At 41.7% G+C, this 12,656-nt stretch overlaps 1 protein-coding gene across 1 annotated transcript in view; it reads right to left on the bottom strand.

The window, feature by feature from the left end:
* Positions 1–2,936: 2,936 nt before the first annotated feature.
* Positions 2,937–12,656, bottom strand: part of LOC142850951 (phospholipid-transporting ATPase ABCA3-like) — an 81,469-nt gene continuing 71,749 nt past the window's right edge. The window contains exons 25-30 of the mRNA XM_075974840.1: positions 12,437–12,631; positions 10,242–10,429; positions 8,764–8,934; positions 7,681–7,862; positions 3,445–3,518; positions 2,937–3,077 (exon numbers count right to left, since the gene is read on the bottom strand). Of these exons, the coding sequence (XP_075830955.1) occupies positions 2,937–3,077; positions 3,445–3,518; positions 7,681–7,862; positions 8,764–8,934; positions 10,242–10,429; positions 12,437–12,631 (951 nt within the window). The remainder of the gene's footprint in view (positions 3,078–3,444; positions 3,519–7,680; positions 7,863–8,763; positions 8,935–10,241; positions 10,430–12,436; positions 12,632–12,656) is intronic.

Genomic DNA, 12,656 nt, shown 5'->3' with positions numbered 1-12,656 from the left:
TTTCGCCCAGCTGAGGACAGACACTGACGAGAATACAGTAGAACATTATGCTACAGGATAGTTCAAAGTTTTCTCGCTCTTGTGGAAGACGGTGAGGAGCAAGTTCCTTTTACTAAAAGTGAGCAATTATGGAGAAGCATAATTTAAAAATAACGTACTTTCCTTTCTAGTCTTGCTTCCCCTGTAGTAAAGAATAAGAGTAGAGAATAAATGGAATGATACAAAGATTTGTCTCCTGATTCCTGTCTAGGACGTTGGTGTCCTCTAGGGGGAGTTTGCATCTCTCTGCAGTTCATGCCAGACAAGTAGGATGGTTCTGGGTAGATCTGCAAGAGAGTCTAGGAAACTGCTGTGGGTCGGGGTGGTGTTTTCAGTTTTCAGTCTTTGGGTGGAAAGTTTCAATGATAAAAGAGTATCCGGGGCCAGTGACACAGCCCAGTGGGTAGAGGCACCTGCTGTCAAGTTTGACGACCTGAGTTTGATCCCCAGGACCCCCATGGTAGAAGGCCAGAACCGACGCCAGCTGTTCCCCAGTAAGCTACAGCCCAGCCCCGACCTCAAACGTGCTCCTAACCTCACACAGTTTTAGTCGTCTGGGGGAGTTTAGAAAGGTGACTGTGGCGTCCCCGACACTCACTGCTCAGGCGTCCTCACAACCGCCACGGCAGGCCCCTGCTTCCGCCTCTGAGGAGCGCGTGTCCTATCAGGCGCTGCACTTCCTTTCAACCCCCGGCACGTGTCTGCTGGGCGGGGCACTTCCTCTTAACACCTGGGTCACTGGGTCAACCGCTACAGGCGCCAAGGCTGACCGGAAGTGCGGGGGTGGGGGGGGGTGGAGCCGGAGGAGCCAAAGGCGGTGCTTGGGATGAGGGAGGATGTACTTTATCATGCACTAAATGTCTCTGCTCTCATTTCTGACTGTAGCAATTCCAGGTTTTCAGTTTTTCTTATTCTAGACAAACATTTGTCAGTGTGTTTGCGTTTTCAAATAACTAAATTTTGTTTTCACTAATTTTTCTCTGTTGTCAATTTTTTTTTATTTTGGTTGTTTATTTGCTAGTGTATGCTTTCCCTATTTTTCTACTTCTTGTATTCTTAGGCGTACAGTTTGATTCTTGATTTGCAAAGATGTCTTCTTTTTAGAAGTCTTCGTTTATAGCTACACATTTTCCTCTGTTCTGCTGTTGCTTTATTTTTTATTTATTTTTTTCTTCTGCTGTTCCTTTTTGAGGTTTGGTATGTTATGATCTTGTTTCATTTCCTGAAGACATTTTGTAATTTTTTTCTTTTTTTGATTCATAATTAGTAACATGTAACTTTCAAATAGGTGTGATTTTTCCACTGTTTCATCTGATATTGATTTCTAGTTTTAGTAAACATCTTGGGTAGTTAAGGCTGTAAGATCTCAGTACTTTTAAATCGAGACTTGCTTTGTCTTTTCAGAGCTGTGAATCAAACCCAGGTGCTTGCTAAGCAAGTGCTCTGTCATTGAACCAAATCACCAACCCACCCCTATCGTGGCTTATTTTAAAATTCAAGATTCAGCGAATCCTAGAGAATGTTGCATATCCACTTGAGAAGGATGTATATTCTGTTATTCGTTGGAATGTTTAGCATATGTATGCCTAAGTTCCTATTGGAGTGTTGTGCTGTTCATACCTTCTGTTTCCTAATAATGGCCGCCACGACAGTGTTTTTATTTATTGCTCAATCTATATTCTATGTATATCTGTTGTTGTAAATCCAAAAGAGAAGCATAGCTCTCTGCACTCAGTAAACAGGACAGCAAGGACTGTTGCTTTAGAAATTAATCATACCTTTCTACTGACTTGCATTAAGCTACACGTGCCAAAGGAAAAGCTACAAAGTGCTCATGGTCCTAGAGCTTCATAAAAACCAAATCCTCTTTATATAAAAAAGAACAGAGAAGTATCTTCTGCGTACAATGAAAAGCATTTTAGATTACATTTTATTTACTTGGGGTAGAGGCATATCACATGAATGTGGAGATCAAAGGACAACTAGCTGGTGTCAGTTCTGTCCTTCTACCATGGGGGCCCTGGGGATCAAACTCTGGTCGTCAAACTTGACAGCAGGTGCCTCTACCCACTGAGATGCCTCACTGGCCCCGGATACTCTTTTATCATTGAAACTTTCCACCCAAAGACTGAAAACTGAAGACACCACTCTGACCCACAGCAGCTTCCTAGACTCTCTTGCAGATCTACCCAGAACCATCCTACTTGTCTGGCATGAACTGCAGAGAGATGTAAACTCCCCCTAGAGGACACCAACTTCCTAGACAGGAATCAGGAGAAAAATCTTTGTATCACTCCACTTACTATCTACTCTTATTCTTTACTAAAGGGGAAGCAAGACTAGAAAGAAAAGTATATTATTTTTAAAAGAATCTTTTTTTTATCTGTCCATGTCCTTTAATTTATCTTTTTATCATTGAAGAAAAAGACTTTAGAATTTTGGAAACTAATATCAAACTTTGATATTGATTTAATTTTTGCACATATTAGGGAATATGTTGGTGTATGTGTGCATATTTTTGTGTGCATGCTTGTGGAAAATTTGGTTTGTTCCAGGTTTACGCTCCTCTTATCAATAGTCAGCTGCTAAAACGGGCGCATTTCTACTTGTGCAAATCTGATAACACCGTCACTGCTCAAGTACTTAGAATACCGAGGAATAGGTCCTTACAAAGATAAATGCTGCTGCACTTCCATTTTTCTACGAAAAAAATGACTCTAAGAAATATTTTTAGGTTTGGACATTCAGCTATATCTCCAGTGAAGAGGACTCATTTTTTCCTTTCAGGGAAATATTTATTAAACAAATATATTTACATGAAGATATATAGGCACAGGATGTCCTTCCCATCCTGTAGCAGCTGTAGTAAAACCGGTAACACTAGTTGTAACTGAATCTCAAGGCACCTCTGTTTTATAATCATTTCCTGTGTTGTCTTGATTAGCAAAAGCCAGGAAGACTTGGTCCAGGGTGATCTGACTGATGGAATAATCTTCTAAATTGAATTGTTCCTTTGCTTTCTCCAAAATGCCAAACATCTTAAACAACAACAAAAGCATGCAGTTGCCATTTCCGTCTCCCTCCAGCCCCCAGAGGAGCCTCTCCTCCTCCCTTCCCCTGTGTCTGTCAAGTATATGAAGTTAAATCAAAGGACACACAGAAGGGCACAATCAGAGAGCAAAAGAAATGGGCAGTTGAGAAAGGGAGGAGACAGTTTTCTGTCTCCATTATTTTGATGGATATGAATTAGTAATGGTACTTAAGGGTAGTAACCAAAGACATTTAATGTCTAGGCACTTGACGAGGAACATAAACACTCCACAGCGTCCATGACATCAGGAACAATTCCGCTTCCCGCACCCCAAGAACCCCCTTTGTTAGTGCTCCCTCACATGCACTGGTCACCTTTCCCCAGCCGTTGTCCTTGCTGGGAATGTAGTAATGAAGGATCCCCTGATTCTCTTGCTTCAGCTCACTACCTAGGACAGGCAAATAAGACAGGTGAGTGATCTTACAGATTTCTTTTTAAACTATCAAAATAGTGCTATATCTGCTTCATGCTAGGTATCATACAAAGGTTAAGAGTTGGGTAAACACAGGAGGAGATGTGACCCCCCAAAACCTAGTCTTTTTGGTGTGCATATATAGAAAATTATTCTAGGGAACTGACAGCAATTGTTGAGGCTTTTAAGCTCAGTAAGTTGTCAACTCATATATCCAGTGTAAAAGTTTGAGCTTTTAATTTACTAAATGTATTTACTCCTAAGCATAATGCTGAGAACGGATAGAGATTTTTCTGGTTGTGTGTATATGAGGACATAGTTTTGAGAGAGGAGGAAGAAGGGAAAGTATGAAGATTGTGATGAGAATAACCACCATAGGTTCATATATTTGAATGTTTGCATCCTAGTTGGTGGAACTGTTTGGGAAGGATTAAGAAGTGTGGCCTTGTTGGAGGAGGTGTGTCTCAAAGGTGGACCTTGATGTTTCAACAGATCATACTATTCCCAGATACCTTTCTCTCTCTCTCTCTCTCTCTCTCTCTCTCTCTCTCTCTCTCTCTCTCTCTCTCTGCCTCGTGCTTATGAATCAGGATGTAAAGCTCTCAGTTACCCTGTGTGCAGGTTCTAACCATGCGTGCATGTCCCCTTCCATGGTGGACTTTAAAACTGTAAGCCCCTATTAAGTGCTTTCTTTGATAAGTTGTCTTGCTCATGGTGCTTTTTCATGGAAATATAAAAGTAACTAAGACAACACAGTGTCTCATTCTTGTGATTACACCATGTCCGTCCATGTGCAAAAGGGAATTATGCACCAATCATACTACTGTGATCTTAGTTTTTTTGTACAGACAGATAAGGCTCTACAAACACAATTGGGGGAAGAGGTGTATTCATAAGAAACTTATATCAATTTATAAATCACTACAACTTTAATTAAATGCTTTAATTTAAAATGTTTTAAAGAATGTTATGTATTTGAAATGTGTGTGGATTTCATTAGTATTAATCTTAATGCGTATATTATTGTATGATCATGTAGAGCTCTTTTACTGTGGCATATTTCAAACATAAAACATAATAATTTTTTAAAAGCACTTATAACACCACCCATCTAGTTAAAGTAGTATTTATCTATTTGTTGTCAGGTGCAGTGTTCCAGGTTCTACAGCCCATAAAAATGGGCAGTATCTCCATCAATACTGAAGGCATTTCCATTTTGTCAGTTAATCTACTTATTTAAATTAATGTAACGATTGATGTGATAATAAAGTGTATATGCATACAGATGGGCTAAACTGAGTTAAGAATATAGTATCTCTTGGGGCTAGAGTTATGGCTTAATGGCTAGAAGTGGTTGGTTTTGGAGAGAACCCAGGCTCAATTCCCATGACTGACATGCCAGCTCACAATCCTCCATAACTCCAGTTCCAGGGATCTAACACCCACTTCTGACCCCTGTGAACACCTGGCACATATCTGCTACACAGACATACATGCAAATAAAAAGTCACATGTATATAATTAAACAAATCTTTAAAAGGTATCTCAAATACCTTCTTTTAAGTTTATAAAAGATTACTAAGAGTATAATTTAATATTAACTATAGTCATCACACTGTGTAATTTTTATCCTGTGTAAGAATGAACCCCTTCATGGGCTCATATATTTGAATGTTTAGCCATCAGGGAGTAGAACTATCTGAAAATGATTAAGAGGTGGGGCCTTGTTGGAGGAATATGTCACTGGGGCTGAGCTTTGAGGTTTCAGAAGTTCTCACCAGGTCCAGCGTCTCTCTTTCTTACAGCCTATGGATTAGGATATAGCTCTTAGCTCCTTCTCCAGCATCATGACAGCAGCACCATGCTCCTTGCCATGCTGATAATAGACTAAGCCTCTGAAACTATAAGCAATCCCTCAATCAAATGCTTTCTTTTATAAGAGTTGCCTTGGTCATGATGTCTCTTTGCAGCCACAGAATAGTGACTATGAAACCTCTCTATCATTTGTTCAAAGTCTCTCCAACCTCACCCACCACGGCACCCACTAACTACTAATCAGCTACTTCCATGTAACTTCCTTAGATTCAGCATCTAAGTGTTAATCACTTGATGAATGAGATCATATGGCATTTGTCTTTTTATGCATGGCATGTTTCATTGAATATAATATCACCTAGCTTCGTTCATGTTGCCACAAATGAGAAGGTTTCCCTTTATTTTCAGGATTAGTTTCTCTACTGCGTGTGTGCATGCTAACTCCCATATGTGTGTCATTTCTTCTTTATCCCCTATTCCTCAACAGATCCTTAAATCGTTTTCATTTTTGGCTATTATGAATAATGCAGCAAACATAGGCATGCATATACCACTTTGACATATTCTTTTTACTTTTTGGATATCTAATCAGCAGTAGGTTGCTAGGCTCTAGGCTAGTGCTGGGAAGGATTTAAGAAGCTCCTGCTCTTTGTTTTTTGAATACTAGTGAATTAAATCCCCCTCAACAGGCACATCACAGGTCAGAGACATCTCAGATCAGAGACATTACAGGTCAGAGACATCTCAGGTCAGAGATATCACAGGTCAGAGACATCACAAGTCAGAGACATCTCAGGTGAGAGACAGGAGATCTGCCAGTCCAAGCTCATGGGGAGCTCTTGCCTCAAAGCATGAGGTGGACAGTGATTGAGGAAGATGCCCAACCTCAACATTTGCCTCCACAAATTCACGCACAGATGGTTTTTACCTGTGCACATGTGTGCACACACACATATACCACATATAGGAACACACACAACATGTTTGCTTAGTAAGATTACAAGTACATTCTTTATTCTTTTTTGTAAAAGGTTTTATTATGTGAAGATATTACAATTCAATGTTTTTTCCAACATAATTTTTGATTGTTGGGAATTTCAATGCATCGCTATCACACTCACTTCCCAGTCTCCCCAAGTTTGGCCTCCACCCTTGTGACTTTCCCCCCACAAAAAGAAGGAGAAAGTTCAATTTGTGTTGCTCATAACTGGTATGGTATGGAGCATGATCAATTCTTTTTTTTAAAAAAAAGATTTATTTATTTATTATGTATACAACATTCTGCCTCCATGTATGCCCACGTGCCAGAAGAGGGCACCAGATCTCATTACAGATGGTTGTGAGCCACCATGTGGTTGCTGGGAATTGAACTCACAACCTCTGGAAGAACAGCCAGTTCTCTTAACCACTGAGCCATCTCTCCAGCCCCGAGCATGATCAGTTCTTTACAGTTACATACATCTATAGGTCTCATGGGGAAATCATAGTCACTGAGGCCAATGTTAAGGAGATTATTTGGTTTTCCTCACAGCTATTCTCCATGTCTGCTCTAGCATTGATTTCTAAAATATATTTTCAAGTTTCCTACAGTAAAACAAATATTATTTTTCATTGTCCAAAAGATGAAATTGCAACTCAGCAGCCTGGAATGCACCAGGAGCTCCTGTAAGAGTTTGCTAAAAATTGTTATTATATCAGTGCCTTATGGTTGGGAAAGAGACGGAGAAAGAGAAAAATAGTTTCTATTGCTTGCACTGTACTTTGTGGGCAGAGAGGTGTTTACCGAGTTTGTCACTCACACACAGGATTTTTGTTGAGAGAGACATGCCTACTAGAGCTTGCTTGTCACTCACACACAAGATTTTTGTTGAGAGAGACATGCCTACTAGAGCTTGCTTGTCACTCACACACAGGATTTTTGTTGAGAGACACATGACTACTAGAGCTTGCATTTCAAATCATATACTGGCACGCGTAGCCAAAAGCCAGAATAAGATGCTTAATGAGAAGGGAAATATCCCTTAATGCTTTGCATGAATGATGTGTGAAAACAAATGAGAATTGCATTAAAATATGACTTTAAAGGTGTAACTTATATGGATACAACAAATTATGAAGAGGCCCTAGAAGGTGATGTCAGAGTTTGGTGACAGTCTCTGCTGTCTGTGAAACTTCTTAGGTTTGCAATAACAAAGGAAGTATGGAGGGTCACTGAACATCAGCAACACATGGAAACTGGATTTAAAACATAAACCTCATGGGTGGTGAGAACAAAATGCAAAATTTAAGGCATCTCTAACACCATTGAGATACCTGAACATACCTGGAAATGTCAGTGTGATATGATTTTTAAAATCCTTTAATGTTTCCACAGACTTGACCTTGGCCTTCAGAATATAAATATTTCCAAACTTGTTCTTGAGGTACTGAGGGCTGCCCAGGCACGTGAGCTTCCCTTTCACCATTATGGAGAGCCTTGTGCAGAGGGCTTCACATTCTTCCACGCTTGCAAAACAAGGAAGCAGAACAACATGAAGCTAAGACATTGTGCATTCGGACATTGCCAGGATCTTGTTCTTAACTACAAGTTGTATTTTCCAATGACCAAATTCATGGTTAGGGAATGTATTGTGGTGTCCAGAGGTCAAACTCGAGTGTCATTCCTTAAGCACCGTCTGCCTTGTCTCTTCCTGGGCTCTGGGGCGCAGGTCACTGATTCAGGCTAGGCTAGGCTGCCTCGTCAGCAACCTCAGGGATCTGCCTGTTTCTGTCCAGCACTGGAACTGGAAGCATTCAGCACCACAACCACCTTTAAACATAGTTTACACTTTAGTTGTCTGTGTATAGGTGTTGTGCCTGCATGTATGTCTGTGGAGTGTGTGTGTCCACATGCATGTGTGCACGTACCCATGAAGTCCTGAGGAGGCATTGGATTCCCTGGGACTAGAGTTACAGATGGCCATGAACTGCAATGTGGGTGCTGGGAATTGAACCTGGGTCCTCTGGAAGAGCAACTTAACTGCTCTTAACTCTCCAGCCCCACACCCAGCTGTTTTGTTTTGTATGTGGGCTCTGGGAATTCAAGTCAGGTCCGAATATGTGAATAGCAAACACTTTACTAACTGAGCTGCCTCCCCAAGCCCCGAGAGGTGTGCATTTTTAAAGGAAAAGTAACAGAACACCAAATCCTCAAATGTACATATCTCTAACTTCCTGTTCTCTACCTAGACTTCATCTTTCAAAACACACTGAGGATTCATGGCTATCTCATTTATTAGGATTAATATGAAACTTAATTTCTAAAAATAAACTCATCGCTCAACCAAGCCCTGGCCCCAAAATAATTGGCCAGTATAACTACCATAATTCTTGCCAACCTTTAACCCAGCTTTCCAAAGAGCCACACCTGTGGGACGTTATAATGACGGCCTTTCCACTTTGCCGGATCTTTATCACTGTGTTCCAGAGAAGGCGCCGCGCTTTTGGGTCCATGCCAGTAGATGGCTCATCCAGTAAGATAACGGAAGGCTTTCCCATTGTGGCGATAGCAGTGCTCAGCCGACGTTTGTTTCCTCCACTTGAGATCAAAGATGGAGACACATGGAAGAAATTAATCTATCTATCAGTTATCTCCAGGAAAGACCTAGCACAGACACTCCTAGTACTGAGAATTCCAAAACACCCCAGATGTAGACATCCTAGTGTAGATTCAGCATGGCTTTGACAAAGCATCAGGGCCAAGAACATCTGTGCATGCATATGTAACGTAGAAGGGCAAACTTTCACATGTGTGGTTTTGGCTCCATTTGTTTAGTTGTTATTAGGGTGCATAACCGCCACCCTAATTTGAAGGTCTACATTTCATAGGAACAGTAGGGAGAAGAACACATGCCCTATTCAGGTTTCAGAGTCATAGTTCAAATAGAATCAGGACATGAAGTTTTATTTCTGAAACGTGGAACTGTTACTGGCATCCGAAACCCAACAGAGTAAGATGGTGTCCATCTTAGCATTGACTGTCAACTTGACGTGACCTTGAATCTCACCTGCTCCAGTAATTAACTTCTCTTATCAGGTGGGTTTGTGACTGTCTGTGAGGTACCCTGTTGATTATTAACTGATTCAAAAGGGCTTATCTACGTAGGTCCTGAGGTAGACAAGAAAGGTCACTAAGCTCAAGCCTGTTAGCAAGCCAGCGAGCAAGCAGCATCCTCCTTACATCCTATCTGTACACCATTGGTTAGGAGTGAATTCACTGGGTGGAGATAACGGTACAAGGAACAGTAAACAATCTTGCCCAGGTCTTGACCCTGACTTTCTTACTTCCTTTGATGTTGGACTCTGACCTGGAAGTGGAAGCCAAATGAATCCTTTTCTACTCTAAGTTGCTATTTTTTTATTTAGATTTGGAGCCTGTCCAGGAACTAGCTCTTGTAAACCAGGCTGGTCTGGAACTCACAGAGATCCGCCTGCCTCTGCCTCCCAAGTGCTGAGATAAAAGGTGCATGTCACCACCTCCCGGCATCTCTCTCCTATTTTTTTTCTGAGATCCGGTTTCTCTGTAGCTTTGGAGCCTGTCCTGGAACTAGCTCTTGTAGACCAGGCTGGCCCTGACTCACAGAGATCTGCCTGCCTCTGCCTCCCGAGTGCTGGGATTAAAGGCGTGCACCACCACCGTCCAGCTCCTTAAGTTGCTTTTGGTCAGAGTGTTTTATCCCAGCATCAGAATGAAGCTAGGACAGATGGTAACACACTCAGGTAATTGTGTGACAGAGAAGCTTAGGTGCAGCTTTCACGTGTGTCAAACACCAGGAACACGGGATGCTTAGTCATTATGAGCGTCAGTGACAACAGTAGTTAAGAAGTTATGGAATAATGGCTCACCTGTAGGTGCTGATGATGTAGTTGGCATGGGGCTCTAGATCCAAGGCGTTCAAGTGCTTGCCCACATGGGACTGAATCTGATGCTCAGGGACTCCCCATATTCTTGCATACATGACCATTATTTCCCGACCGGTCATGAATTCCAGCAAAGCATCAAATTGAGGACAATAGCCGATTTTTGACCTCACCTAATAATAATAATAATTGTTGTAAGTAGAAACTCAAGTCATCTAGCACCCTGTGCAGGAGTCTGCAGTTCTCCAGACCATGTCTGAAGGGCTACAGAATTATGGCTGGTGAGTCTATTGTAGTCTAATGGAATGACCAGTTCTCATGTATAGTTCTAATCGTCATGGGGAAAAAGAAGCCAGAAAACAAGTCCCAGGTCCCACTCAATTTGGCGGTGTTAAGACGATAGGTCTTCCTCTTATTAATCAGGGGCTCCAATGTGGATCCTTTTCTTTATTGTCCAACCTACACAGCCCTGTACATGCTTGTCCCTTTGTGAGGCGGAACAAAACCAAAGACAGCTCTCATCTGTGCAAACAGAAGCTCAGAAATGATGGTTGTGTTTCCAGTAGGTGCACACAGCCTAGTCAGCTAGAGAAAAAGGCTTTGAACTTAGATTAATAATTAATTTATATTGATCCTAGATTATTAGTGCTCATAGTGTTGGCATGGTGCAAATCCCATCCTCTCTGGCTAAAATGCTTCTAAGGATAGCATGTTTTCCCTCAGCTTCTATCTCATGCTGATTCTAAGCACAGCGATGGAAAATAAACAACTAACCTCCCTAGAAACAATAAACAACATCAGAGAGTGGGGAAAACTATAATTGCTAGAGTTCCCACATTGTCAGTCCAGTTCTGAGCAAAAATGACAAGCATACAATGAAATAGAAAATGCAGTTCAGTCATGGGAGTGAGACTCGGAAACCTGAAAAAAGTTATGATGGCAAATCTGCTCAGCAAAGACCTGGGAAGAATCATCTTAGATGCTAAATTAACTAAAGGAGCTTGTGGAGAAAGTCAAGGAAACATGACACATAGTTATTAATAGAGAAATAAACCCCAAAAGGAAACATAATAGACATGCATTGCTGTAAGGACAGGGTGTGGGTGCTCCAAAGGTGTAGGAGTTCAAGAACACCTCATTAGCCAGTGGGTGGATTGTGAAAGGAGCCATAAAATACCTTAGAAATTATTTAGAGATGAGTGAAAATGGAAATCATCATATCTCAGTTTATGGGACTTAGTAAAATCAGAGTGTGGGGGTATTTATAATTATTCTGTCTCATTGAGCTCATAGTCGGAGTTGTCCTAAAGTAGTGACTGGTGAATTACTGGAAGGGATTGGCCCAAGCCACTCGGAGGGATGTGGTTTGAAGGAGGATGCACTAAGTACAGACAGCAGCAATGTCCTCTCTGGGTTTGGGCTAGTTTCTACATGGTTAACAATAAGTCTAACCTTTCAGTTTGAAGTAACAACCTAAAATCTTCTCAGTGTATTAAAATGGTTCTTGACACCTTGCAGGCGCTGGACTGTTTTTCTCAGAGGACCATGATGTTGACTCTCAATTCAGGTTTTGCTCCCGATGACAAATCACCTGATGTCCTTTGCGTCCTGACAGTCTCAGGTGGGCAGTTCCATTGCCCTTCTGTGTCCTCAGGGGTCCGACACGTGCTGTTGACTCCCAGAATGGTAAACTGACATTCTTTTCTGCTTGAAGCTCTTGTCATACTTCTGCCCGAGATTACCCATCTTTTCTAGCTCCTGCAGCCGGAGGCCGGCACAGGAGACAAAGGCTGGAGGTCTTGCTTTGATTTGCAACCACTCTGAAAGGCCATCCTGTTTTAGAGCTCTCAGTGACATGGATCAAGGCCCCAGTTGCAGCCAAACTGCATGCAGATCATTCTCTGCTCGTTTTCGCTGCCTTGCACCCTTCCAGCCCTGTGCAATGCATGTCTTCTACACTGTAGTTAGAACTTGCCTTCTACTCATACAGTTTCAAAAGAAACTCTTCTCATAGGTTATGTTCTTATGGCCTTTACAAATGTATTTTTTTTCCTCTCCAGAAGCCACAGCATCAACGTCTGTGCCTATCACCATTGCCATGTCTTATCCCTAGCCGCCAGCCTACTGCCTGCATCCTATGAGCCATCACTCTGTTCGCATCTTAGCCTGAAATTGCTTACCTTTAGGATGTTCTTGGTGATGCTAATGCCATCAATGAACACATCCCCGGTGGTAGGAGTCCGTTCTCCAGTCAAAATTTGGAAGGTAGTTGTTTTACCTGCGCCATTGAATCCCAGTAATCCAAAGCACTCCCTCTCTTTGATAGCCAGGGAGATATTTTTCACAGCCAGAGTTAGTGGGCACTTAAAGTATATCTTTAAAAAGGCACACAAAACACAA

This window comes from Microtus pennsylvanicus, chromosome 5 (assembly GCF_037038515.1).
Source record: "Microtus pennsylvanicus isolate mMicPen1 chromosome 5, mMicPen1.hap1, whole genome shotgun sequence".
Classification (NCBI taxonomy): domain Eukaryota; kingdom Metazoa; phylum Chordata; class Mammalia; order Rodentia; family Cricetidae; genus Microtus; species Microtus pennsylvanicus.
The sequence above is the reverse complement of the archived record's forward strand: the minus strand, read 5'-3'. Positions and strand labels throughout refer to the sequence as shown.